Genomic DNA, 24,449 nt, shown 5'->3' with positions numbered 1-24,449 from the left:
CTTTAATGGTGGCCCTTCTGATCTTCATTCTGAGCCATTGGTTTGCAGGGCTACACGCTTGCTGATGAAGAGGAGGATCCTCTGATTTATCAGCACCGCATGCTGAGAAGCAACCAGGGAGAGACACTAGCCAGTGGCCCTGTAGAAACGGGTCCAATGAAAAAACTGCACGTCAGCACCATTAACCTGCAGAAGGTGGGTATGGAGCTCCCTGTTTCAGTACTATGCTGCAGAAAGGCCAGGCTCTTGGTGTCTCAATCCAGGAGGTACGTCCAGTGCCACAGAACAGGGTTTGGGTTTTTTTTCAGTGTTCTCTTCCATTGCTGACTCTCATCCACAAGAGGAGAGTCCACCTGATATCGGGGATTCCCCTGAGAAACCCATATTTTAAAGAAATTCTGAGGTGCTTTGTTGTACTTGGAAGATGTCTCATGAGCTGTGCAGCTGCTGGGCTGAAAAAGCACCATGGGTAATATTGTAGGGTTGTTTCTCCAGGTCAGAAGAATATGCAAATGTTCTTGACTGCAAGTAGTGAGCCTTGGAAAGGTCTCTGACTTCTAGATATATCTTCATTGGTGCACTTCACTATGGAATAGCCTCCTGTCAAAGGCAGCTGTGTAAAGTGTCCTCTGTACCATGTTTGGGGTTTCTGATGTTTGATTAAATCCCTGCAGTATCTGATATTTCCAACTTAGCTGTGAGTGGCCAGATGTCTTAGTTGCACGTGGGGGACCATCTAGTTTCCAGCAATATTGATTGGCTCAGAAAAATGACAAGAACACTTTGTCCAAAGGTAGCAATAACTCCTGAGACTGATATGTTGGTTGTTGCTTTTTGGCAAAATGTGAAAGTAGAAAGTGTTTTTTTACTATAGCCTAATTTTTATTTTTATTTTAATGGCTAATTTAATTTTTATGCCTAATGCTCCATCCACTAGCTGCATTGTGTGCAGTGCCCATTCCCAATAGCAGGCACTAGTAGCCAGCATTCACTTTGGCCTTGAAATGTTCACCTCAGACATGTCTACCAGCCAATAAAGACTCTCCCCCACCTGCTTTCAAGAATACAGGGGTACAATATATGCCAGTGTTTAAGTACTAGCTAGATTCAAAAGTGCTTCTGTATGAAGAATTGAGTTGACCCTGCTGGGTTTGTATATCTAATTCAAAGCATTTCAAAGTTGGTGCTTGAGTAGGGGTATGTGGCACTTAATGTGCTTCATATGAGGGAAAGAAGAGCAGGGGAGGCTTCCTGTGTATGAGGGGAATATATTTGGAAAGATCCTTTGGAGGTGAACTGTTGCCAGTGGTCTGAGGAAAGGCACCCTTAGCAAGGAGGGGACAAGCAAATCTCAGCTGACAAAAGGGAGCAGACACAACAAATTGGAAATATCTCTTCTCTTTGCTCTTCTACTTTTATTCACTGTGGGATTGTGTGCAGGTGCTTCCCTCGGAGCATCTCAGCTATCTTGCTTTGTGTTGCAGGCTTGGGGAGCTGCAAGAAGAGTCTCCAAAGATGACTGGCTAGAATGGCTCAGACGGTTGAGCCTGGAGCTGCTGAAAGATTCCTCATCACCATCTCTGCGCTCTTGCTGGGCCCTGGCTCAAGCCTACAACCCTATGGCCAGGTATGGTCACTGTGTATTTCCTGTCTCTCCTTGGAGCATCATATAGGAGCCAGAAACTGAAAGAAAATGGAAATAGGCAGGCAAGGTTCTTTGGGTAAATGTGCTATCTTTTATTAGACCAAATAAATAATTGGAAAAATTGTTCTTTGCAAGCTTTTGGGCACAAACACCCTTCTTCAGGCGTAGGGAGAGTCTGCTGGTTTTTGTGTGCTCTCCTGGGTGGAATAGAAACCAAAATGCAGGTCTGTGACAATGCAAAATTGAGTGAGGATCAGAAGGAATGGGAGACAATAGGTGAGAGACAGGTAGGTGCAGGGTGGGGATGTTGAACTGGTGATAGAATGTAGATGGAAAATTTTACCAGCTGTATTCTGTCACTAGTTCAACATCCCTCCCCGCCCCCCACCTACCTGTCTCTCACCTGTTATCTCCCATTCCCTCCGATCTGCACTGCCACACATTTGCATTTTTACAAACCTGCATTTTGCATCTTGGCTTCTATTCCACCTAGGAGAGCAAACGCACCACCAGCGGACTCTCCCTATGCCTGAAGAAGAGTGTTTGTTCTCTGCAAGCTTTTGGACACAATTTTTCCAGCTTTTTAGTTGGTCTAATAAAAGATACCCAAAGAACCTTTTCTGTCTATGTCCTTTGACCAACGTGGCTACAACCCTGAAGGAAATGGAAAGTCATTTAAGAGCTGCTGAGTTGTACAAAATAGAGAGAACTATTTTTGGGGGGTAAATAAAGCAGGTGGAAATTGTACTTCCTCTCCAGTTTCTTGAGGTACAGAAAACCTCAGTAGAATTTTGCCTATTATTGTTTTCATAATTACACAAGGCAAATGTCAAGGAAGCTGGAAAAAGAGCAAAGTGTAAAATAGCTTGTAGGATCCCATGTCTCCGATAAAGATTCCTCTAGGCAAATAAACATCTGTGATTTTAGTTCCTTCATAACCTCCGTGTCAGTGCTGACTTGTGAGTGCTATAGAAACCACCTATTTATGTCTTCGTTCTGGCATATACATATCACCTTGATGTGCAGGGGCCTCACTTTACTACTGTCACAAAAGTGTGGCCTGTTCTAGTTTTAATCTTTTCTTTATAAGTGAATCCTAGCATGCACAAAATAGAAGGGTTGATTGCCTGGCAAGAATATGGGACTTTCTGTGTGGTTAGACAGCATGCAAGTGTCCTTCATACAGGTCTGCAAGTACATCTCAACCTCTATTATTTCTCCACTTCCCCTGTGCACTTTAACCTTACCTGCCATAAACCCAGCCATTGCACTCCTTCAGTGAATATAGGTAATGTGGTAGCTTTGCGTTGTGAACATATGACACTTCTCCTCCCCACCGCCCCTTCCTACTGCTTATAAGGATTTTTTTAAATTCTATTTTAATCTGCTTGGGTGTTTTGTACAGGAGAGAACAAACCAAGAATCTCTCATTCTTTTGCATACCAGCATGGTTTGTAGGACTTGGCCCAGAAGGAACAAGTGTTTTTAAATTAATCCTTAAACCACTAGAATGTTTTGTAGCTTAGTGGCCTGAGCGTGGAGTGTGACACTCCTTTCAACCACACATTCAAATCCTGGCTGGGTATACTTGGCCATGTGTTTAAGTAAGGTAGGTAAACAGAGTTCTGTGCTATTGTTGTAGGCCTCATGAGTTGGAGCTTCAAAATTGAGGTTTCTGTATAGTAAAGATCCTATGGTATTTTCTGTAGAAGCAAAAGGTCCACCTTCTCTTCCTGCTTTTCAGTGTAGCAGTGACTGAAATGACTCTTCCATATGGAGTTGTGTACGGCAGATGGGGACGTCTGGCATCTAAATGAGTACTGCTTCAGTAGACAGTACCAGGGATTACAAGAAAACCTTGTTTGAATCTGTTTAATATCCTGTTTTCTCTGCACTGAAAAGCAGCTATAATTGAAGGTGAACAAAAGCTAAAGAAGCAGCAGCTTCCCCAGTGATCTAATTTAGTCTTTTATATAAGTTTCAGTGCATTAGAGAAGTGTGTCCCTAGATAACCTCACTTAATTAGTCTGCCTTGAAGGAGCTGCATCTGCCAATGGCATAAATTCACTGCTCTCCTATGGATTTGGTTTCAGATTTTTAGTACCTCAGCAAGATGCTTAGAACTTTTGAGCAACTTATATTCCAAAAAATACTTGGTTCAACACTGAGTTTCTGAAATAGCTTTAGCAGCCGGCAAAGTGTTGAGCCAGACATTGTGTTTCACACCAGATAATCAGTGGGCGAATCTACATGTGCAACTAATTAATGCACAGAAAGCTTACTGCACAGTAAGCTTTCTGTGAAAGCACGTCTACATGTGCACCCATTAGGAGGAAAATATGCTCCTACCAGGAGCAGCTCAGGGCAGGGAAATACCTACCTTGTTCTCCTGCCATATGAATGTTGGGTCCTAACCACTGACCATGTCCCTGTCCCTCTGTCCTCAGAGATCTCTTCAACGCTGCCTTTGTTTCATGCTGGTCTGAGCTGAATGAAGACCAGCAGGACGAGTTGATCCGAAGCATCGAGTTGGCCCTGACTTCTCAGGACATTGCAGAAGTCACTCAAACCCTCCTGAACCTGGCAGAATTCATGGAGCACAGTGACAAGGTAGAGGTGGCAGGCAGGGAGCCCTTCTCTAATGCTACCTGGGTGACACTTGTGGCAGGTTTATAATTGCAAGCTCTCTCCTTTTTATGTCTACCCACTTTGTTTCTGATCTCCTCTCCAGGGTCCTCTGCCATTGCGAGACGATAATGGCATTGTTCTGCTGGGGGAAAGAGCTGCCAAATGCCGAGCATATGCCAAAGCCTTGCACTACAAGGAGCTGGAGTTTCAAAAAGGTCCCACCCCTGCCATCCTGGAGTCTCTTATCAGGTAGGAGCCAAACTGAAGAGCTTCATGCTGTCTCCTCTGCATTGAAATTTCCATCTGCAGCATTGTCATTTGAGAGCCTACGCTTAGGCCATTCCTTGGCCTTTAAAGAAAGCCCTTGTGGTGTTTCAGATGGTCTGTTAGGAGATCCAGGGGTAGGTTTCCAGATTGCCTGGAGTTTATAGGTTGTACACACTCCCCTATCAAGTTCCTTCTACCTTCTGTGGAGTATAGGTTCCAGTGGGAGCCATCACTCAGGATTCAGTAACGTCCCTGCCTCCTTCAGTGAGCTGTAACCTGTTAATGACTCACCAGAGCACATCAGGGAGAGGCCTGGGTGTAGGTCCCCATGAAGTAGCTGAGGCATGGAGCAGAGAACCTCCAAGAAAACAAAGCTGGTGATGTTAAACTAAATGGAGCTTTCAGGACAAAATCTTGACTTCTAGCTAGTGTATTTTGTTGGGGTTTCAGTCTCTCAAATTGGGCTAATGTGGTGCTCATTCTTGACATGGCAGGAATCTCTAGGTTCAGAAAAAACCCAGTGATTGCAAGGAGCTGGGGGTGTGTCCTGAGAATGAGACTTCAACTAGGCCTGTGTGAAGCAGCTAGTATTTGCTTCGGATTCTGGTTTGGCTGATTCAGGGGACAGTGATTCAAATTTGGTGATTCAAATCACTGTCCCGAATCAGATTCAGCCGAATCGATTTGGAGTTTTGGCTGCTTCCAAATCGGCCGGATCTTTGAATCGCACAGGCCCCATCCCCTGCCCGCCCCAGCTCCCAACTCTTTGGGGAAAAAAACAAAACAAAAACCCACTCACTGGCTCTTGCCCAGTGGGTGGGGGGGCGATCCCTGCTGCCCCCCACTGCCCCATGCCATGTGGGAGGCTCTGCCATGAGCCCCCTGGCCCCTACCCGCTGTCCCTGCCCCGCCTGCCCCAGCTCCCGGCCCTTTAAAAAACAACAAAAAAATCCCCTGGACTTGCCAGCTCCTGCTCAGCCGGTGGGGGGGGGAGGAAATCTCCAATGCCCCACGCTGCATTGGGGGTGGGGGAGCTCTACCACAAGCTCCTCAGCTGCTGCAGCAGCCAGTGAATCCAGGGTTTTGTTTTGCTTTTTTTAAAGGGCTGGGAGCTTGGGTGGGGGGGCACTGGGAAAGCGGACAGGGGTTGGGGGGCTCATGGCAGAACCCCCCCCATGTGGTGGGGGGCAGCAGGGATCACCCCTCCTCCTGGCAGCAGCCATTGAGTAGGGGCTCTTTTTTTTTTTTTTAAACAACTGGAAGCTGGGGGGGGGTGCCTGGGGTGGGTGGAGGCTGGGGGAGCAGGCAGAGAATGGGGCGTGGCAGGGGTCCCCCCACCCCCTACTTACTAGCATGGAGTCCTGGTCCAGCTCCCTGCTGCAGCAGGCGGGGACTGTCTGGATCACCAAAGCTCTCTGAATCTTTTTCGAAATCGATTCGGAGAGCTTCGATGTTGGACCTTTTCATTGGACCCCCGATTCGATTTGGATTTGGAGGTTCAGCCACTGAATTGGGTCGAATCTCCTCCAAATTGAATCAGCACCTGAAGCGTCACACATCCCTAACTTCAACCTTCCTGATTGCAAACGTTTTAGAGGGGCCAGTTACCAAGCAGCCAGAGTACGTACTTAGAAAATGAAGCAAACCCAGGAAGTGTGTGATTTCCAGCAGTTCATCCAGGCACAGCAAAGGGGGGAAGCTTCTTGCTGTTCTACAGTCTGTACTCAACTACTCGCGCTGGTTATTGTTACTCAGTTGGCAATAGGTGTGTGAAGCAGTTTTGTCATGTGGTCTCCAGGATCATGCCCTGCGAGCCTGTTTTGTGGAATAATAGGAGGCACATGAGACATCTTGTTAATTTGAGATGGTATAAGTGTAAGCCTATGGGACCATGCCAAGGCAGTGTTGTAATGGCAATAGTATCAGGAAGCTGCAATGCAAAGGATTCTCTTGACTGGCTTTGTTTTGTTCTTCCAGACCTTCTGTTCCCTTGAAAGGAAAGTTCCACATCATTAACAAAACTGTATTTACCAACATTTTAATAGCCTATTCTTTGTATTAAGACATTTGAGATGTTTGCTGACCTCTTTAAAAAAGATAGCTTAGGAAGAAAATAAATGGCTGGTCCATTTACTTTTGACTTCCTGTAGTTTTGCTCTTGGGACTTGAGAGTTATCTTACAGAATCTGGCTGAGTAGTGGCAGTAACAGCACTTTTCTATAATAAGCTAATAAATATCTTTATAATTGACCCGGCTTGCGTCTTAAAATATCATCTGACCTGGCTTGCGTCTTAAAATATCATCTGACATTTGGAACATCTGGGGCCAAGTGCAATATAAATTCCACAGATCTCGCCAGTGTTTGTGGACTTGCTGACTTCCATTTGTGACTCATTCAAAGCTGCTAGTGCAGCAGAGCATTCCCCGGTGAGCTTATTTTCTGCATTATTAAGTTCAGTTGATTGATTAATTAGTTTTACCTTTAAAAATTGTGGTGAGGAATCTTCCAGAACAGCCTTAAGTTAATGAGAAAAAATCTGCCTTTGTTGCTTTGCTTTTTAAAAAGTCATTGTTAGTCTGTGTTGTTCTGCTGCTCAAGAGGAATTGAGGATGCAGAATATTTCACAGTCATCTTTTCTTTGCTCTTTCACTCAACCTCACTATGGCACATTGTTTCCAACATCTAGGGCATGCTCCAGTGTCATAAATAAAACACCAATACTAGAACCAGGCCAACACAAATGACCAAAAGTGGTGCATAGACTTGTGGTAAGCAGGAGACTGGGAGCCAGGAGCTTTTGCTTATAGCTGACCTGAGAGAGATTTGAATAGAGCAGCTGTATTCCAAAGGCTTCTGAATTCTTTGGTTGCAAAAGCACATTTCCAAGCTACATTCCCAGTTTATGCTCAGCTGCTTGAGGCTGCATTTCCAGTCACTCTCTGGACTAGGGCTCAGGCCTTCAAAATTCCATGTGTTTTGCTCAGCCATTCAAAATACTGCTTGCCCCACATAAGTCCATTTTTTATACTTGTTTAAGGTGGAACAAGTAAAATACCCTATTGTACAGGTGGAAGAATAGATTTTATGCCTAAACTAATCAACTTTCATGGTAGACCTAGCTAAACTATGCTAGACTAGCTAGTCCTAGCAATGTTTTATCAACTTGCTTGAGGATCCACAGTTCTGGAGAACGTTGCCCTTTTCCCCCTCCCCAGCCCCATTTTTTTTTTTTTTTTTTTTTTAAGTTCACTTCAGGGTCAGTTAGCAACAGCTTTGGATAATACTGTCAATTGCTGTAGTTCCCCAAATGCTATTGTTTCTCTTACCTATGACTAATTTTTAATAGTCATAAGCTTATATCTGCCCAGGACTGATTTGACATATTTATACGCCCTTGGCTTACCTCGCATGCTGGATTTAGGGTGCCATGGTATTTCTGCCCCAGTGCATTCCAGCTTTGTGCGGGCTGCGTATTGGTTATTCCTAGCTGCTGATGGCATCCTCTTGATAACGGTCAGGACTGAAATGTCTGAAAAGCTAATGATAAAACAAGAGAGGTTGGCATGTGTGCTGCTCCAGCAGGCAAGCCCTGAAAAAGCTATGCACAGTCCCTAGCATCTGCAGTTTCCATTCTCACGGCATAGCCACATCTCTCTTCTCTCCATGATTAGTTTTAAAGGTTGGCCTCAAAAGAATGGGCAGGGAGCAACCACAATGAAGTGCTGTTCCGTCTCTGGATGACTGTGCCTGGGCTGTCAGAAAATTCCTGAGCTGGTTGAATGGGTTGCCTCTGAAGACTGCAGTCAGCGTTCCATGATCTAAGATAACTGTAGTAGGCCCATGTCTCTAGAGTCCCTTAGTGAAGCATTACTTCTCTCCTAGGCTACCAGTGAGGTTGCTATGGCACATTTGCCCTTGGTCCAAAACTCAGTGGAATGAATCTGAATCGGAGTATATGGTGTGAAATGAGACTGATTCCAGGGAGTCTTTGTCACATCTTTGCTATTCCACCTTGCTGTAGGTAGGACAGAAAAAATGTCTCTTGGTTAGAGCCCCCTGTCTGCACTGGGAGGTCCTGTCTGCACCGGGTGTGTTTTAAAGGTCCTATGCTACTACTGGTAAGAGGATTACCTTGGTGACCACAGTGACTATCACTTCTTTCCCAGAAGTTTATTAGGCTCTGTGCTACACCTGATTGGTAGTCATCCTACACAGCTGACTTCCTTCCTATAGAGCTGTTTGAATGTGGAGTGTAAAGCACTTCAGGATCCTTTACCAAATGGGTTTCATATGAACACAGGTGATTTGCAATGGTTTGCCTGGAGAACAGATCTGGAGCCCTAGCAACAGAGGAGGAAGAGCGCATTCCACTGGTGGAAAAGGCCAGAGCAGGCATCCCCAAAGTTAGGAGGACTGAGACCACTGCCACCAAGAGGAAGCAACAAGTGCTGTGCTGGTGGTTGGTGACTCCCTTCTGTGGGAAAGAGGCATCCATCTGCTGGCATGACCTGTTGTCTCAGGGGGTCTGCTGCTTACCCAGATCTGAGATATCACAGAAGGATTACCAAGACTCATTCCACCCTCTAACTACTACTAGAGGTGCACCGATACATTGGTCTGATATCAGATTGGCACTGCTATAAGAAAATTGGCTGTATCGGAAATCAGCCTAATGTGGCCGATAAATGGCCCATGTATGCACGCAGCTACAGCACAGCACGTAGGTGGTGAGGAGCACAGCCCGGCAGCTTGGAGAGCTGTGTGCAGCTGATAAGTCTGTTGTGGTGGATGTGGAGGGGGGAGAGAAGGGGTGTAGGGGGGGCAGATCAAGGCCCCTGTGGTGTGGGAGGAAGTGGGGCTGGGGCAGGCACTGCCCAGCCGGTGTGGAGCAGGGTGCAGGATGGAGCCGTGGCTCATTGGGTGGTGCAGCTCTCACTATTGCATGCACCTTGGGAGGGCACGTGAGGGGCGTCTGCCCCCAGATCCGTGCAGGGTGGGCTGCAGCTGCGGGCTGGGAGGAGGGGTTGGGGGGCCTATGGCAAATTTTGGGATGGCTGCATTCCATTCTCAAAGTATGTAAAAAACACTTTTAAAGTTGTGTCTGTGTCCGAATCACTGATTCACCGAATCAGCATTGAATCTTCAGTCCCGATTCAGCCAAATCTAATTGGGGACAGTGATCCGAATCAATGAATTGAATCACTGTCCCTGATTCAGGCCGAATCTGAATCTAATAGGGCTTCACACACCCGTAGCGAACACATCTTGCAGATCAATGCATGGCTGCACAGCTGGTGTCACCAGCTGGGCTTAGACTTCTTCAACCACAGGATGTTGTTCCAAGAAGACTGATTGCTAGGAAGAGATAGGATCCACCTGATGAAGTGAGAGAAGAACATCTCCACAGACAGGCTTGCTAACCTAGTGAGGAGGGCTTTGAACTAGGTTTGCTGGGGTATGGAGACAAAAGCCCTGAGATAAGTGGGGGAGCAGATGATCTGAAAGAAGCACAAGCAGGAGGTGACAGTAGGGGAAGCCTTCTCATTCTTCCTGAGAAAGTAGGGCAATTGGTTAGTTATCTCGGATATCTCTACATGAATGCCCAGAGCCTGGGAAATGAGCAGGAAGAATTGCAAGTCCTTGCATAGTCACAGAACTATGATGTGATTGGAATAATGGAGACTTAGTGGCATAGCTTGCATGACTGGAGCTACTGTCATGGATAGGTATAAACTATTCAGGAGGGACAGGCAGGGGAGAAGAGGAGGGGTTTCTATTTCATGTTGATGTATACAAAGATGAAGCCTCTGGCACGCTCCAGTGGAGTCTGTAAGGCAAAAAAGGGACAGGTGGAAAACAGGAAATGCCACTTAGTAGATCCCATTCTAGTGCCATTCTGCAGATGTTTTGGCCCTCTTGCTCTGTATTAGTGAGTGTCATACATTTGAGGAAATGTTGCATCAAATCCTCATAAAACCACTAATGAACAGGCACAGATTGCATAGAATATGTGCCTGTTCAGACATCATTTGCTTCTGAGTGCCACCATTGCACCCAAGATGAAGCCTTTGCAGCCCACAGGGCATTAAACTAATTTTCCCCAGTATCCATATCCACATACTCCCTGCTTCCAAAGGCGTGGACTTGACCAATGCCTGGCCCTGCCTAAACACACTCCCTATCTGCGCATAATGCCACTCTACTTTGCCTTTACAGTTTTTTTTGTTTTAGGTATTCATTGTATTTGAACTCTGCCCAGTGCTTTGGGGCTGCTTTGGAAGTGTGGACGGAACAAGGCCTCCCACAGTGTTTAAGGAACCAGAACTTTTTTTTTGGTAGAAAAACCAGTTTAGGCCAGGTTTAGAGTCACAATGCCATATGTGTTTCTTCTTCTGTATGGAGGAATATAATGATGTCTCTCCTTGGGGAGGGTGAACCAATCCTCCCCTTCCATGACTGCTTGAAGCCTTTGTGCCCTACTGAAACATAAAGTAAAGCCACGTGGACCAACCTCATGTGCCAGAGCTGGTTTGGGGAAATACTGCAGCATGTTAGTTTTCCCACCTGCTGCATGTACCTGACTAGTCCTCCTTCCCTACATTATTTCTCCGTGTCAGTGGCCAGGATTTGAGTTGTGAATTAACAGTGTGCCTTCCTCTCTATAGCTTCCTTGTTTTCCTTCCTCTTGCATTGTCAGTTTAATTCAGTTATTGAGAGATTCCTGTTATGGAATTTGTCAAGTGATTTAATGTCTGCACAGCTCCTGGCTATCCAAAATCAAGTTTAATTTTAGTAGAGATGTGGATGTACCCATCAAAGTATCCATCCATATGCATAACGCTTAGGCTTGAAACAAAGTGCTTGCTGCCTGTCTGTCTCAAACAGCTTTCCTGAAATTCGTAGCTAATGATATACACTTTTTAGTCTGAGGGTGGCCTCTAACCAGTGGAGTCTAGGGATTAAAGAATCTGGTCATCTTTCAAAGCACTATGTTTTTGTACCAGTGTTGTGGCTCAACAAGAAGTAAAGTTTGTCCACTATGAAGAACTGACCTCTGAATAGGTAACAGAAAACTGGAGACAGGAGCACAGAACAGTAGCAGATCTTGTCTTGACCTCTGTTAAATCTACCTTTAGAAGATCACTTGCGGCTGGAGACATGAGGGGAAATGGGTTGTTGTCGGGCTTTTAGTAGGTTCAGGTTGGTAATGTGTTCTTAAGGGTTTACTTAAAGCAGTGGTTTCCAAACTGGGTTCCACAATAGGTCATCAGGGGTTCTGCAGAGAGGTTGGGGGTAATGGCAGAGCAGGCTGGGAGGCAGTGCACCTCCATTACCAGGCTGGGTCGCCTGCCTCTGCATCAGGCTTCAAGATAAGGATAGGAATAGGGGGAAGGGTTCCATAGCAGAAGTGATACAAAAGGGGTCCGTTTCTTTAGGAAGGTTGCAAACCACTCCCTTAAAGAAACTTATCGTTGCTCTGGGTGATTGGGGGCACCCAACACAATATGGGTGTTTATAACAGGAAAGTGGAAATCTGTAGTTTGGGGCCTTGTTTGTTTGATTGGGTGCTGCTAATCTTAGAATACACTGACTTAGGCTACTTAGGAATGCCTTTTCTTTGAATTGGTGTGTTCCCTGTCCTCCTTCAGTGAAAAGAAGTTGTTTTCATTCTAATGCAGTGGATTTTTCTGCACTCTAAGCTACTTACTTTGGGGTTTTTTTTCTTGTTTCACCTTTGCTTACCTTAAGGATATTTGCTTTTCTCCAGGTGTTGTGCTGTTTTTGCCCTCCTTTCCCTTTCTGCAGTACACCTTTTTATCCTTGGCTCCCCTATGATGCTGTAGGATTTGATATTCCCCTTTTCTGACCTCAATCATTTATCTGTCTGTTTCTTTGTATGTCAAAAAGCAAGTTAATATGCGAAGACTCGGAGGAAAACAGGCTTAAAAATGAAAGAGTTTATTACAGAAATGGAAAACTTTTGAAATTAAAATATATATATAATGTCCATTGCATAGACTTTGCAGGTTTGCATAGAATGCTTTTCTAATTTACAGTATGAATAGTCAACATGTACATAAGGCATTTCCCAGGAATCTTCAGTCTCCTGTTTCATACAAGACAGACATTTTAAATTGGGCTCAAGACCTCTTTAAAAAAAAACTGAGTAAAAGTAGATTTATTAACTATAAGCATCGTTTTTCATTCAAGCAACAATGCGGCTGCAGGAAGAATCTTTTAACAATTATTTTCAAATGCCTTTGTGTAAGAAGACAACACAGTTTTATTCAAAGCAAAACCTTTAGGCAGTGCTTAAAAAAGCACTCTGAGCAAACTTTGAAACTCTTGGGCATGATGCCAGCCCAGTGAGTGAGGACTTATTTTTTCATTTTTCCTGGCACTTGAGGATTCCAATAGAGCTTTTCTCATAGATGTATTGGTTTGAATTTTTATTACAGTCATATAAAGAGAAGCATATTTAATGCATTTCCCTTCCTCCTCCAGTACATGGACAGCTTGTCCCAATTTGCTGGTAGGCATTTATGAAGTATGTCTCTCAAAATCAGTGGGACAGAGACCTGAAACTGAGGGAACAATCTTATGCTTGTGAGCCATAAGGCAGAGTGTTAAATACTAGCCTCTCTACACTATTTGAATTCTTTATAAATGAAAAGGGAAAATTAACAGTAGCTAAAAATTAAGGTTTGAGCATCATAAAATAGAGAATCAATGGAGCAATGCTTCAAATTCATCTTGGCTTTTGAGTGACAACCCAAGTCAGTCAAGATGCCTTCTCATAGTATGTTGTGTTGTCCACGGGATGCTTTGTTGTATTAGGGTCTCACATACTCTGTCCCTTGTTTACTAGCATTTCAGCTGAACATTAAAAGAACCTTCTTCCCTTGCTGTTTGGGAATAATGTAAGTAGTAAGCTTCTCACCATGTTTATTCCCTGTTCACTTTGAGACTTTCTGCCATTGTGATAAAGGGGGCCACTATTTTGGTCTTTCTGTGCTATAAACAAAATAAAGGTGCAGCTGGGAATCTATTTGTTAAAGCCCACAGAATGGCATCTTAGCATTCTGAAGGACCTTCTAGTGTTCCTATTGCATACCTGTATCCTCGAGAGCTGCCCCATATCTGTATCCCCCAAAGCAGGTGGGGCAGGCCCCTCCCAGGCTGTGCCCTCTGGGACTACCTTCTTGCATAGGATCCTTCCTGTGCCAGGAAAACGGTGGTAAAACTCTAGGACAGAACAAATATGATCTTCCAATGCCCAGATTTTCAACTTGATTTTTCCTGTGTGGGGAGGATGGACCCAGTAACTGGAGGCACATTTTATGAGTTATTACTAAGCTAGTAATTGCTTAACACTTCAAAACACATCTTCTCTCTCTCTCTTTCCTTTCTCTCTCTTGGACTTGGTAGAAACTGTCTCCCTTGACAAGACTGGATCCACCCTTAGTAAACGTAGACATTACAGAGATGGCAAGGAGGAGGTAAAAGCTTTCTTCCTAGAGATCTCTGAGTGGTCAAATCCTACAGCAGCTCAGCTAGTCCCAATGCTAGTGTATCCACAATACTGTTCCTGCAGGTGCTGCTAGTACAGGAGGTCCCAATCCTAACCTTTGGAGCAAAGCGCCATAACATGAGAGAACTTGGCTTGGCAGAAATGTGCCTGCCTTCTCTCCTGTGGCTGCTTCAATATTAACATGTAATGTGTAGTCAATATATAGCCCTGGCATTAGCGCACCTTGTAGATGAAGTAAACCATTTCTGTGGAGTGTTTGAAGATGTCAGGCTTTTCCTCTTCTAGGCAGTGGGGTCGCTGTGGCTGTACAATGAAGTGGTTCCCTTTAGGGCTTGAAATCTTCTGCCCGTATCTTCATCTCAACCCTCTTCAGGGAGTAGGTTGAGCCATACCAGCCATACCAAGTGATGCCATCCATGTTCTTGGTGTGTTCCCCCTTGCGGTAGTAAACCCCATTCAGGTTGGAGTCTGTGCAGCAGTTGTACCAGTATCCACCTTTCAGGAAACAGATGAATTGAGTCATTACCAGTTTTTAAGCAGTGTATGACATTGTTATAGGGTTTTAATATGTATTACTGTCCTTCTCCAAGGAGTAAGGGAGGGCTAGTGTGCAGACATTACTTAGATATGTGTGCATTTATGTGTACACACACACACACACACACACACACACTCTCTCTCTCTCTCTCTCTCTCTCTCTCTCTCTCTCTCTCTCTCTCTCTCGCTTAATAAAAAAAATGCAGATAATTTCATGTGTCACTGACTGCAGCTACCTCTGTGATAGCCAGGTAGATAGCTGATGCATAGTACACTGACCGGCAGTGTAGGCAGGTAAAATATTGGTCAAGAACACCGGGGCAAATACTGATATGTACAAAAAGCACAACTGAATCTCTCTAAAGTAAATACTGAGCAGACCAGGTTTTAATTGTTAAATTGCCCAGATTAGTGCACACTCCAAAAATGGTCATTGGTTCAGTGAAAGAGCGTTCAAATGCTAATGACTTGAAATGATCAATGAGCCTCACTCCAATCGTGATGGCACCTCTGAGTTGCATAGAGCAGTTTGTTCAGACGCGAGCAGAGAAGAAGGTTGCCTTACCTTTGCGGAACTTGGCACAGTCATCCACACACTTGTCATTGTCCTTGTCCTTGGTGCTGAAGGCTGTGTTGTTGTGGTACCTTAAGGAGTCGCGCCCTGTGGTGCCCGTGTAGTTCCCCAGGAAAAGGCGGTAGCTATTTAATTCATTGCTCAGGGTGAAGTGGTTGTATTGTGCATAGCGGATGTTGCCTTCCCAGTCCTGCCCCCAAGGGTGAACAGGAAATAGCGTCCATTAGAAAACTTCCTAAACCAGCTTTGCAAGCAGTGTTTACTTAATATGCATGTAGCATGTCTCGTCCGTGCCCTACAACAGAGCAGCTGGATTTGCAGTGGTAACTTCAGTCTCTTAGCATGAAGGCGAGAGGTCAGATTGCAGGAACCCCTCTGACAAGGCAAACGGCATCTGTCACTTAGCACAGCAGTCCACCTAGCAACCATGGCATCTTGCCTGCTAGTCTGGTCTGCACTGTCATTAAGGGTTGTACACAGGAATCTGGTGTGCTTTCCTTGCATCCATCACCTTGTCCTGTTGCTGTAGTTGGCCTTTACTCTTTGTTTTGTGTGTTGTTTTTTGTGTGTGTTGTTTTCCCTCCCTCAAGCAGTGGCTTTTTGATTGTAAGAAAGCCCCAGGATCCTCTGTTTCCTTTGTAAGCACAGGTCTGTGGGGCTGCAGTAACAACTGCCACACCTCCAACTAGAAACTGGCATTAATGGACTGCATAGGAGGCTGCTCCTGGGGAGTGCAGTGCTTCCCCTCCTCCCTGTGTGCCAGGTATGCTGCCCCAACAAGTGCCTCAAAATCCAATATAACCCTTGCTGGGCATCCCTGCAGATTAAGTCCTTGGAAAGTGCTCAGCAGCTTTATCCCTCTATATCTTGGACTACTACCACTACACTTCAGTGGCTGGAAAAATTCACTCAAGGGTCCTCTAGTGCAGCATTTCCCAACCTGTAGGTCAGGACCCAAAAGTGGGTCGCAAGAATATACAAAAAGTTCACAAGCAAACTTTAAAAATGGGTCAAACTTTAAAAATGGATTCTCATTTAAAGGAGAGAAATGTGGGAAACCATGGCTTTCCCAGCCTGCAAAAGAAGAGTTCCACCTTGCGAGGGGCTGCTTGCACACACTTCTGCCCCACACACTGGGAGGGCTGGGGCCTGGGGGTTGGGGGCAGCAGGTAAGGAGTAAGGGGCACTGGGTCAGGACTAGCCACTGATGTTTACAAGTGAGGACTGGTACCAAAAAGGTTGAGAAGCACTGCTCTAGAGCATGCAGCTCCTCACAAAATGCATTCTTAAGTTGCCAAAGGAGATGTTATATTGACTCTGCAGTAGAGGATATTGCACTTCCCTGTCCCTGATGCTCTTACCCAATCCGCTTTGCATCGCTGCCTACAACTTAGGTGTGCCAGTCCTTTGACCCTCCACAGCTGCTAGGAGGTCATTTGTTTACCAAAGAGCTTGTCACTACTGTGACCAAAAACTTGCCCATTACCTCCAGTTCCACGCGTAGCACAGTCGGGCGCCTGGAGAGCCGATAGATATGTTCATTACCCAGCCAGAAATCTCCCCGGATGTTGCCAAACCCCTCTTTGTACTGCTTCCAGTCCCGATTGAATGAAATCAGACCAACTTTGCGCCTCTGGATGACAGTCCAGCCACCGCCATCTGTCTCCATGTCGCAGTACACCTGGAGTAGGAGAGGATGCAATGCTAACTAATCAGCAGGGTTTCTAGGGTCCATTTCCAGTTCCACAAGACAAGACCCTCTACACTAAACCCCCCTTTTAAGGGAGTTGACTTATTTGCTGACAGTCACGAAAGACTAATCTGCTCAGCACCTTTTCCCCGTCTCCATCCCTTTCCCCCAAAACCTCCCAATGCAAGTTCCTGATCTAAGAGATGAGACAGGACTTAACAGATGCAGTGTGCGATGTCCCTGTTTTCTCTGTTTTAAAAATTGGACTTTGAGATAAGGGTAGATTGTGGAGGAGATTATACAGGCACATGGCTTGCATGCATGGCATCCTCACCTCCAGTTCAGGGCTCCCCAGGAAGTCATCAGGGGGCAGCTTGTAAACCCCAGAGATTCTGTAATTCCTCTGGTAAAGGGAGGAGCAGTCGTAGACAGCATCTGCATAAATTAAAGGCAGGAAGTAAGGAAGAATTCTCTTTCATTGCTGAAAGCCAATGAAACAAATGGCCCAGATACATAGTCTGTTAAATCTGATATTTCTGACCAAGTGGGCAAAGAGATGGGGTTTATTAGGCTTTGCAGTAAATTGCAAAACGCCATTACTGGACATGGTGCTAAAATAATCAGGTACTGCAGTTTATTTTTGGTACACTGAAAAATCTGAATTTTCTACTCTATGGATGAAGAGTTCATCCTTCTTGTAGCTTTTTAGCTCATTTGCCTAATGATGTCATTATAATTCTAATTCTCAGGAGTGGAATTTACTTTCCCTCCACCTTTGGCTTTTTGCCATGAAAAAATACAGTGAACTGGCTTTGTGAGTTGGATCGGGGAGGCAGTGTTAGTGGTCTGGTTTCCTCTGGGTTGTGGGGTGCTGTGAAAGCAGCATACTTGTCACCCATGGGCAAGGAAATGCCAGTCACTTAAAAGACGCATCTCTGACCTATTCAGGAGCAAAGCAGATGGGGCTCCCAGGTGCTACTGTCTCAGAGTCCTGATGGTGGGATCTCGAAGGAGACCAAAATGGGGAGCTCCCTAATGCTCTGTCATACATCTAGGGGCTTCATTCATCACAGAAGAGCATCTATTGTCTCTTAGCTTGATAATTTGACCTTTTGCTGCAGCATACAAAGCTCCAGGCTTCACAGACATCTCTCATTTGGTTTAGAAATGCCACTGTGTTTGAATAAATGGAATTAATGGGAGAGGCCATATTTGCTGTCCCTGCAAACGGACAGTGCTTATCTGAAAACATGCTGCCAGCTACCATCCTGCAGCTGGGTATAATGACAGAGTTTGAATGGGGCACATTGTACAGCAATCTTTGTATCGTAGTCAGCAATGGAGATCATGGCATGTTAACCAGTTGGCCTTAGGATCCCCTTTCCCTCTGCCCAGAAGTCTGTTAAAGACCGCTGATTTGTAGAGCTGTTTTACAGAAAGGGAAAAAAACTAGTTGAAGTAAAGATTTATCCCACTGACAGCTCTCCACGTATTGCAGGGTGAATGACTCTCACCTGGCAGCATGAAACTCTGAATTCCCTGCATCTGGTTGCTCAAGTCCCTACTTGGCTGGCTTCTTCTGTGTGCTGAGTTATTTTATGAAACCACATTGCGGCTTTCCTCTGCCCTAATGAGACTCATTACAGTAAAACCTTTGTTTGTTCGAGATTTAAAATCTATACAAAGCAGTGTGTTAAAACCAACAAAGCTTCTCCTTTTCCCTTAACCAATGTGCTGATGGGCTTAAATTTATTTTGCCCTTGTAAAAGGAACTGAATAAAGGTGTTCAGCAAATCCCTCCATCCTGCACAATAGTCGTTTTTGTAAGGAAATGTTAAACTTCTTGGAATGGCTTTGTTTTCCTCTCCATCCCAAGGCTTTTGTGCCTGGGATTTTTCAACAACATCAGGCCTAACGGACTAAATCGTTAAAAAAGACAGATGGAAAAAGGCTGGACCACAGATCATATCTGTATTCTGTCATCTTTCATTCAGGCCTGGGCAACTGTGATGCACTTTGAAATTCTCTACCGGGGGAATGGAAGTACTTTAAGTTATTGAAATGTGTTGGAATGAGAAATATCAGAGATAATGCATCTTGCATCATCTAACGCCTTGGATCTCTGAGAGCTATTGCATGCATTTACTCTGGCACAAAGTCTCCAGTATTGGCTGGAAAGTTCCTCTAATTTTTTTTTTTTTTTTTTTTTTTACCAACCTTTGGTCGCCTACCAGCATTCTGGACAATGAGGGAGTCTTATTGCCAGAGGCTTTCCCCAAACAAGCTGACTGCCTCTGTTCAATTTAGGATCTTAGTACGCAGAAAAGCAAGGAGAAAAGATGCATTAGACTGAGTCCCGCCTTGTGGAGTTTCAGGACCAATTCTGCCCTGCCAACCCTTAGATGAGAGCATATCTGACAACTGGATTTTTGTCTTTCTTGTAAAAGAGACTGGGAGGCTTTTTCCCTATTTTCTGTCTGCAGAAGTGCCCTGGGCAGACTTGTTTTGAGCATGCACAGTTACCAGCTGTCTTAGCAGGACATGCCAGCCTTAAGAGCTGCCGGATAATTTGATTTGTGCATTAAGAGGTGTCTGTGGGAGCTGGGAAACTCCCTCCTTACCAGCTGAAGTCTGGGTGACTGTCTGTGCCGCCTGGAGCTGCATGATGCCCATCTGGCTGTTCATTTCAGAGTACTTGCTCTCCACATCAGTGAGCCGGGACTCCAGGCTCTTGGTGATTTCTTCCAGCTTCATCGCCTGCATGACCACGTTCACCCAGTCACCTTCCTGCTTCTTGTTGAGCTCCCCCATCATAGCGCTCAGGTTGGCAATCTGCAGCTTGAGCTCCTTAACCTCATTGCAGCAGCCAGTCGTTTTGACCTGGGCATTGCTGTTAACTGTTCTCCTCTTGGGAGGCTTCTGCAGCCATGCAGGGTAGATGGCCAAGGACACAGTGAGAATGCAGAGCCATGCCAGCTGGGCAGTGACTTTGGCCGGCATTTTGCACTCCCAGCAGCAAGGAACTTCCAACTGGTTTCAAACAAAGTCAGCTGCGGATGGCTGGAGTGCAGTGGGCCCAGGTATGAAACTTTCTTAGTGCTGCAGCAAATGGGTATCTGAAGGCTGCTTCTTTCCCTCTCTGTCTCTCTCTTTTTCTCTCTCTCTGTCTCTCAATGAAGTGAACGTCCCAAAGGTGGGGTCTCAAGGGCTGTTTGGGTGTTGTTTTATTTTCCCCCAGCCATTTCCTCTAGCAGTTTGTGCTCTCTGGAAACCTCTCGCACAGCATCTTAAATATCTTTCTCCCGTGTTTACCTCCACCCCTCTGCAACCCTACGCAGTACTCTAGCCCCTCCCAGCTCATCTGTTCGTATCAGGTGCTTACCAAGTGAAATCAGTGCAGGCTTAGGCCAAGAAAGGAGCGGGGGGGTGGCTGGAGATTTCCCTCCACTCAGCTCTGCCACCTCAGGGTGGAGGAGAGGTCTAGGAAGTCGTGAGCATTTCCAGTAAACTTATTGGATTGTAGCCTTTTTGGTGACTAACTCTAGCACACTGGTAAACAGAAGAGCATCCAAAGTCCAGGATGGAAGGGCTCTCCAAGCTGGATGATTTTGTAAGAGCTTGAGCAAGGTGACCCCAAGGGGAATACTTCACGTAACAATCCAGTTAAAGTGTTCCCCGTGAGCCAAGTCTCCTGTGTGTTCATTTTGCCTTGCTTTGGTACAGAGCTTATTTTAGCCATTCAGCAGCTAATCCAGAGGATCAATTGCATCTGGACTAGGCATTTCTTAGAATCTAGAAGTGCTCCCTTCAGAGAGATGCTCACAAGGGAACATGATGGAGGTTTACCAAAGAGTGTTGAGAAGATAAATCACATGCCACTGCTTCCCCACCCTCCGAAGACAAGGACGAAGGGTCAGTCGGCAGTGCCAAAAGGCAGCCCCTTTTTTAAAAATGACAAAAAGATTCCCCTCCTCCCCCCCACCTTTTCTTTTTTCTTTTGCACAATACACAATCAGTCTGGCAAAAACTTCAGGATTGTGGCAGGCAGGATCTTAACAGGGTTGGAGGTGCAGGAATAGACACTTGATGGGATAACTGGAACCTCCCAAGTTATGTAAACCAGAAGATTTCAAACTAAATCTTATAAATCCTCTCCCAGGTTCAGAGCAGTAAGCCAGGCGTTGGCTAGTGAGGTTAGGGGCTTTCAGCAGCCTCTTGCATTTCTCCTGAGCAGTTTGAAGGCTTCTCCAGCTCCGTTCAGTCCCACAGTAGAAACAAAACCAACAGTGATAGTGCAGCCTGTGGACATAGGTGACTGACGGTAGCTCTCAATTCCCAGGAAGCAGATTATGCTGTAATTGTCCAATAGAGGGATTCTTATGCCTCCCTCCAAAGCTTTGAGTAGTGATCAGTGAGAGAGGCATGGTATCGGCTTGAGCACACATCTGATCCTATCTGATTGCTCCCATGGTAAAAAGTCATGGACGTCTGTTTCAATAAAAATCAATCTGCTGCGCCTGGTATGAAGAAAATGTGAACAGCACAATTGAGCCATGTTGCCCCAGGTGGAATTTCTTCTGTAGTCTAAAAAGGAAGTAGACTGCATGTCAATAAACTTTGCTACCCTGGTGCGTCTTGGAAGTGTGGAAATGGAATTGGCACCAGTATTCTGTTTCTCTTCTGCTCCCCAGCTTCGTTATACTTATTGCTGGAGACTTCAGCGCTAGGGGCTGATTGCCTTTCCAACTGGCCTAGTCACTTTTCAGCAGAACAGCAGCAATGACCCAGCAAGGTGAAAGGGAGCAGGAAGGTGAAAGTGCCAAAACATTTGCAGAGATGGAGTGAGGTGCTGGTGAGGAGAGAGCACCGGTGATCAAAAACACTGAGCAAAGAGCATGGGCATCTTGGATTTCATCCTGGCTGGCTCCTCCTGTGCAGTGTGCTTTAGTCGCACCCCTGCCAAGTAAGACACAAGCAGGCAAGGCTCCTATGCATTTCTGATGACCTGAGATGCCACCAAACTCTTTCAATCAGAAGTGACAGTCATTGTTTGCTGGAAGTGCTAAAGCCCCCTCTATTTATGGCAGAGCAGTAGTTGCCGCTTCACTTGTTTTTCTCCTGTAGGCATTTCAAGAGCAAAATTGCTTTTTATGCCTCAGTCCAGCATGTGCTACCACACACAGACCAGAAGCCTGACCTTGTTTTGCTCTTGATCCTGTCTGAGCCCCCTTCTAGCCAGCACTTCTGCTTTTACCAGGGGGCAAATTCTTCTCATTTGCCAATGACAAGAAATATGTTTTGAGTCGCAATTGAAGACTGAGAATGGAATGAGCTGAAGGCTTTTTTTTGTACCCTCTTTCCTTTCCTCAAAACCCACCTTCCCATTATTCCCCCTATCCTACTGCTTTCTTAGAAGGACGTGGGACCAGCCTTTTCTCTGACCAGTTTTAAGTGTAGCTGTTCCCAGCAGAGATCTAGCAGAATTTCCCAGATCTCTGTGTAACCCAAAGTTGCACTTGCTTTTGTTTGTCTGGGGTCTGGTATCCCAGCCACGCTCTAGGCTAACCTTCCCAGTCCCCTTTCCCTGGTAGTAGCATGGTGGTATAATACGTGTCCAGAAGACAGCAGATCCCTTTCCATGTCAGATAGCAAAACTGCTAGGATGTTAGTCACAGCTGGGTCTAATTACGGGGGTAGCCAGCATGGGGCCATTCCCTGTACAGACCGCATATTGGTGTTATCTAATTGGAAGTGCATGTTAATGTAATCTAATTAGAAGCAGGTACCTCTTATACCTGGAGGGCTGGATTAAAGAGGGATGTGCTGAAATGCTGCAGCCCTCTGGGGAGCTGTTCCGGCAGGTGTACAAGTTCAAAGGGGGTGAAGATCAGAATGAATTCAGTGCCCCAGGGTTGTTTATTTGGCATCCACTCACTGCAGAGCACCTTCCTTGCAGCTGGTAAGTGCTTTCAGAGACCTGCCTTGCTAGGGTTGCCTGTGAGATTGCTGAAGTTTTCAGCAATTTCTTCACTGTTGGCAATTTTCAGGAAATCTGCCCAGAGAAGAAATCTTGTGGGGGACTTAATTCGATTTCTCCCCCCTTCCCCCTACGGTGTGTAAAAAGCATCCATGTATCTAGCTTAGGGGTGTGCAAAATGCGGCCCATGGGCCGGATGCAGCCTGCCAAGCCATTCTGTCTGGCCCGCAGGGCCCCTAAAAATGTAGAGAATTAATATTTATCTGCCCCTGGCTGCCTGTCATGCGGCCTTCTGGCTTGCCAAAACTCAGTAAGTGGCCCTCCACCCAAAATAATTGCCCGCCCTGATCTAGCTGAAGTGTTGGAAATATTCAGAATGCTCTTCTTTAATGCATGTGTTTGCAACCAGTAGTCTAATATTAGTTCCTAATTTCTTATTAAAGCCAAACAGAATTGCTGATAGTGCAACTTGTTTGGTTATAGAAGCAATAATAAAGAATCTAGCTAATATCCAAAGACTAGTATATAACTGTCATCTTTGCTGACATCAAAAAATGTAATATAAGAATTATTTAGGGCAGTGCATCCTTATTCCCCATATTTGTGTTGGGGAAGTGTCTTGAGCTGACAGTAGAATGCGGACATACATTTCGTTACAATCTTTGTGGCTGGAGCCAATAACTATATTCCATTACCGTGGTTGTAAAAATAAATATGTACCGTAGAAATGCAATTTCCAAGAATAAAGTAATAGCTACATGGAAAGACTCGGTGCCTGTTGTATGTTTAATTACTAAACTATGTAAGGAAATATGTAGCAAATGAGAAGCAAGTTGCTGATACTGTAACTGTTAAAATAGTAATTTGCTTCCAACCTAGGAATATTTTTAATGGCTTGATGGAAATGTACTGCACTGTGTGTTTTATATGTCGGTGCGAGGTGGCAGGTGTTAAGTATGTTGACTCAAGGATGCTTGGACACAGTAAACCACCAAACTGGGGAAAAAGAGCAGCAAAGGCAACTCCCTTTGCCCAAAAGTTCTGTTCCCCAAAGGGATCTGCAAGCTAGCAGGGCCCTCAGCTTCACCTTCCAGGAACAAGCTCCCAGCCTTTTTGTACAGGGGAAAATCACCTTGGGTTAGATGAGGGAAACTTTCAAAATGACAGGCAAGAAAGTTGCTTGCCAGGGGTGGAGAAAGGAGAAGAGTTCTCATCCCCCTTTTGATTCCTCCATTGTGTTTTTACATCTGAGCATCTGCTTTCATGCAGAAACGTGGCTTTTCTCTGAAACTTTCTGGCTGATGCGAGATAGCGAGCATGTGCTCCCTCGCTGAGGGAAGTGTGGTTTGCAGCCTCCTGAAAGATGCATTAAAACAAAGTTAATTTTATTGTGAGAAGACGGGGGAGGATCCAGTCTGCTTTTGCTTACTTACTGTTCTCAAATGTTTAATAAACTTTGATTGGCAGACAATATTGCTAGTGACTCTCAGAGAGCAGGAAGAAATGGAAAGCTCCCAAGGATATGTAAGGAAGAGATTATTTCTATTAAATATTAGACATAGAGGAAAATGTACGCAGGGGACAGAAGAGCCCATCA

General features: G+C 45.3%; 2 protein-coding genes across 3 annotated transcripts in view; one reads left to right on the top strand and one right to left on the bottom strand.

Annotated features, from left to right (window-relative positions):
• MTOR (mechanistic target of rapamycin kinase) overlaps positions 1-24,449 on the top strand; it is a 103,246-nt gene that overhangs the window by 28,311 nt on the left and 50,486 nt on the right. For both annotated transcript variants that reach the window (XM_014523163.2, XM_025211341.1), the window contains 4 exons: positions 49-195; positions 1,485-1,627; positions 4,093-4,255; positions 4,377-4,522. In XM_014523163.2, coding sequence (XP_014378649.1) covers positions 49-195; positions 1,485-1,627; positions 4,093-4,255; positions 4,377-4,522 — 599 coding nt within the window. The remainder of the gene's footprint in view (positions 1-48; positions 196-1,484; positions 1,628-4,092; positions 4,256-4,376; positions 4,523-24,449) is intronic.
• ANGPTL7 (angiopoietin like 7) lies at positions 12,974-19,875 on the bottom strand. The gene is made up of 5 exons (XM_006016162.2): positions 19,497-19,875; positions 17,210-17,310; positions 16,672-16,866; positions 15,177-15,375; positions 12,974-14,569 (listed from the first exon to the last, which is right to left on the bottom strand). The coding sequence occupies exons 1-5, from the start codon at positions 19,873-19,875 to the stop codon at positions 14,400-14,402; spliced, it is 1,044 nt and encodes a 347-aa protein (XP_006016224.1). The 3' UTR covers positions 12,974-14,399.

Source organism: Alligator sinensis, unplaced genomic scaffold, assembly GCF_000455745.1.
Source record: "Alligator sinensis unplaced genomic scaffold, ASM45574v1 scaffold366_1, whole genome shotgun sequence".
Taxonomy (NCBI): Eukaryota; Metazoa; Chordata; order Crocodylia; family Alligatoridae; genus Alligator; species Alligator sinensis.
Note: the sequence above shows the minus strand (reverse complement) of the source record. Positions and strands in the feature narration are given on the sequence as shown.

Excerpts from the sequence above, each read along its gene's own strand:
- ANGPTL7 (XM_006016162.2), bottom strand. The coding sequence starts at position 19,875 with ATGCCGGCCAAAGTCACTGCCCAGCTGGCATGGCTCTGCATTCTCACT. Across the intron at positions 16,867-17,209 it reads TGGGGAGCCCTGAACTGGAG|GTGTACTGCGACATGGAGAC; the intron begins GTGAGGATGCCA and ends CTCCTACTCCAG. Across the intron at positions 15,376-16,671 it reads TGCTACGCGTGGAACTGGAG|GACTGGGAAGGCAACATCCG; the intron begins GTAATGGGCAAG and ends CCTTGGGGGCAG.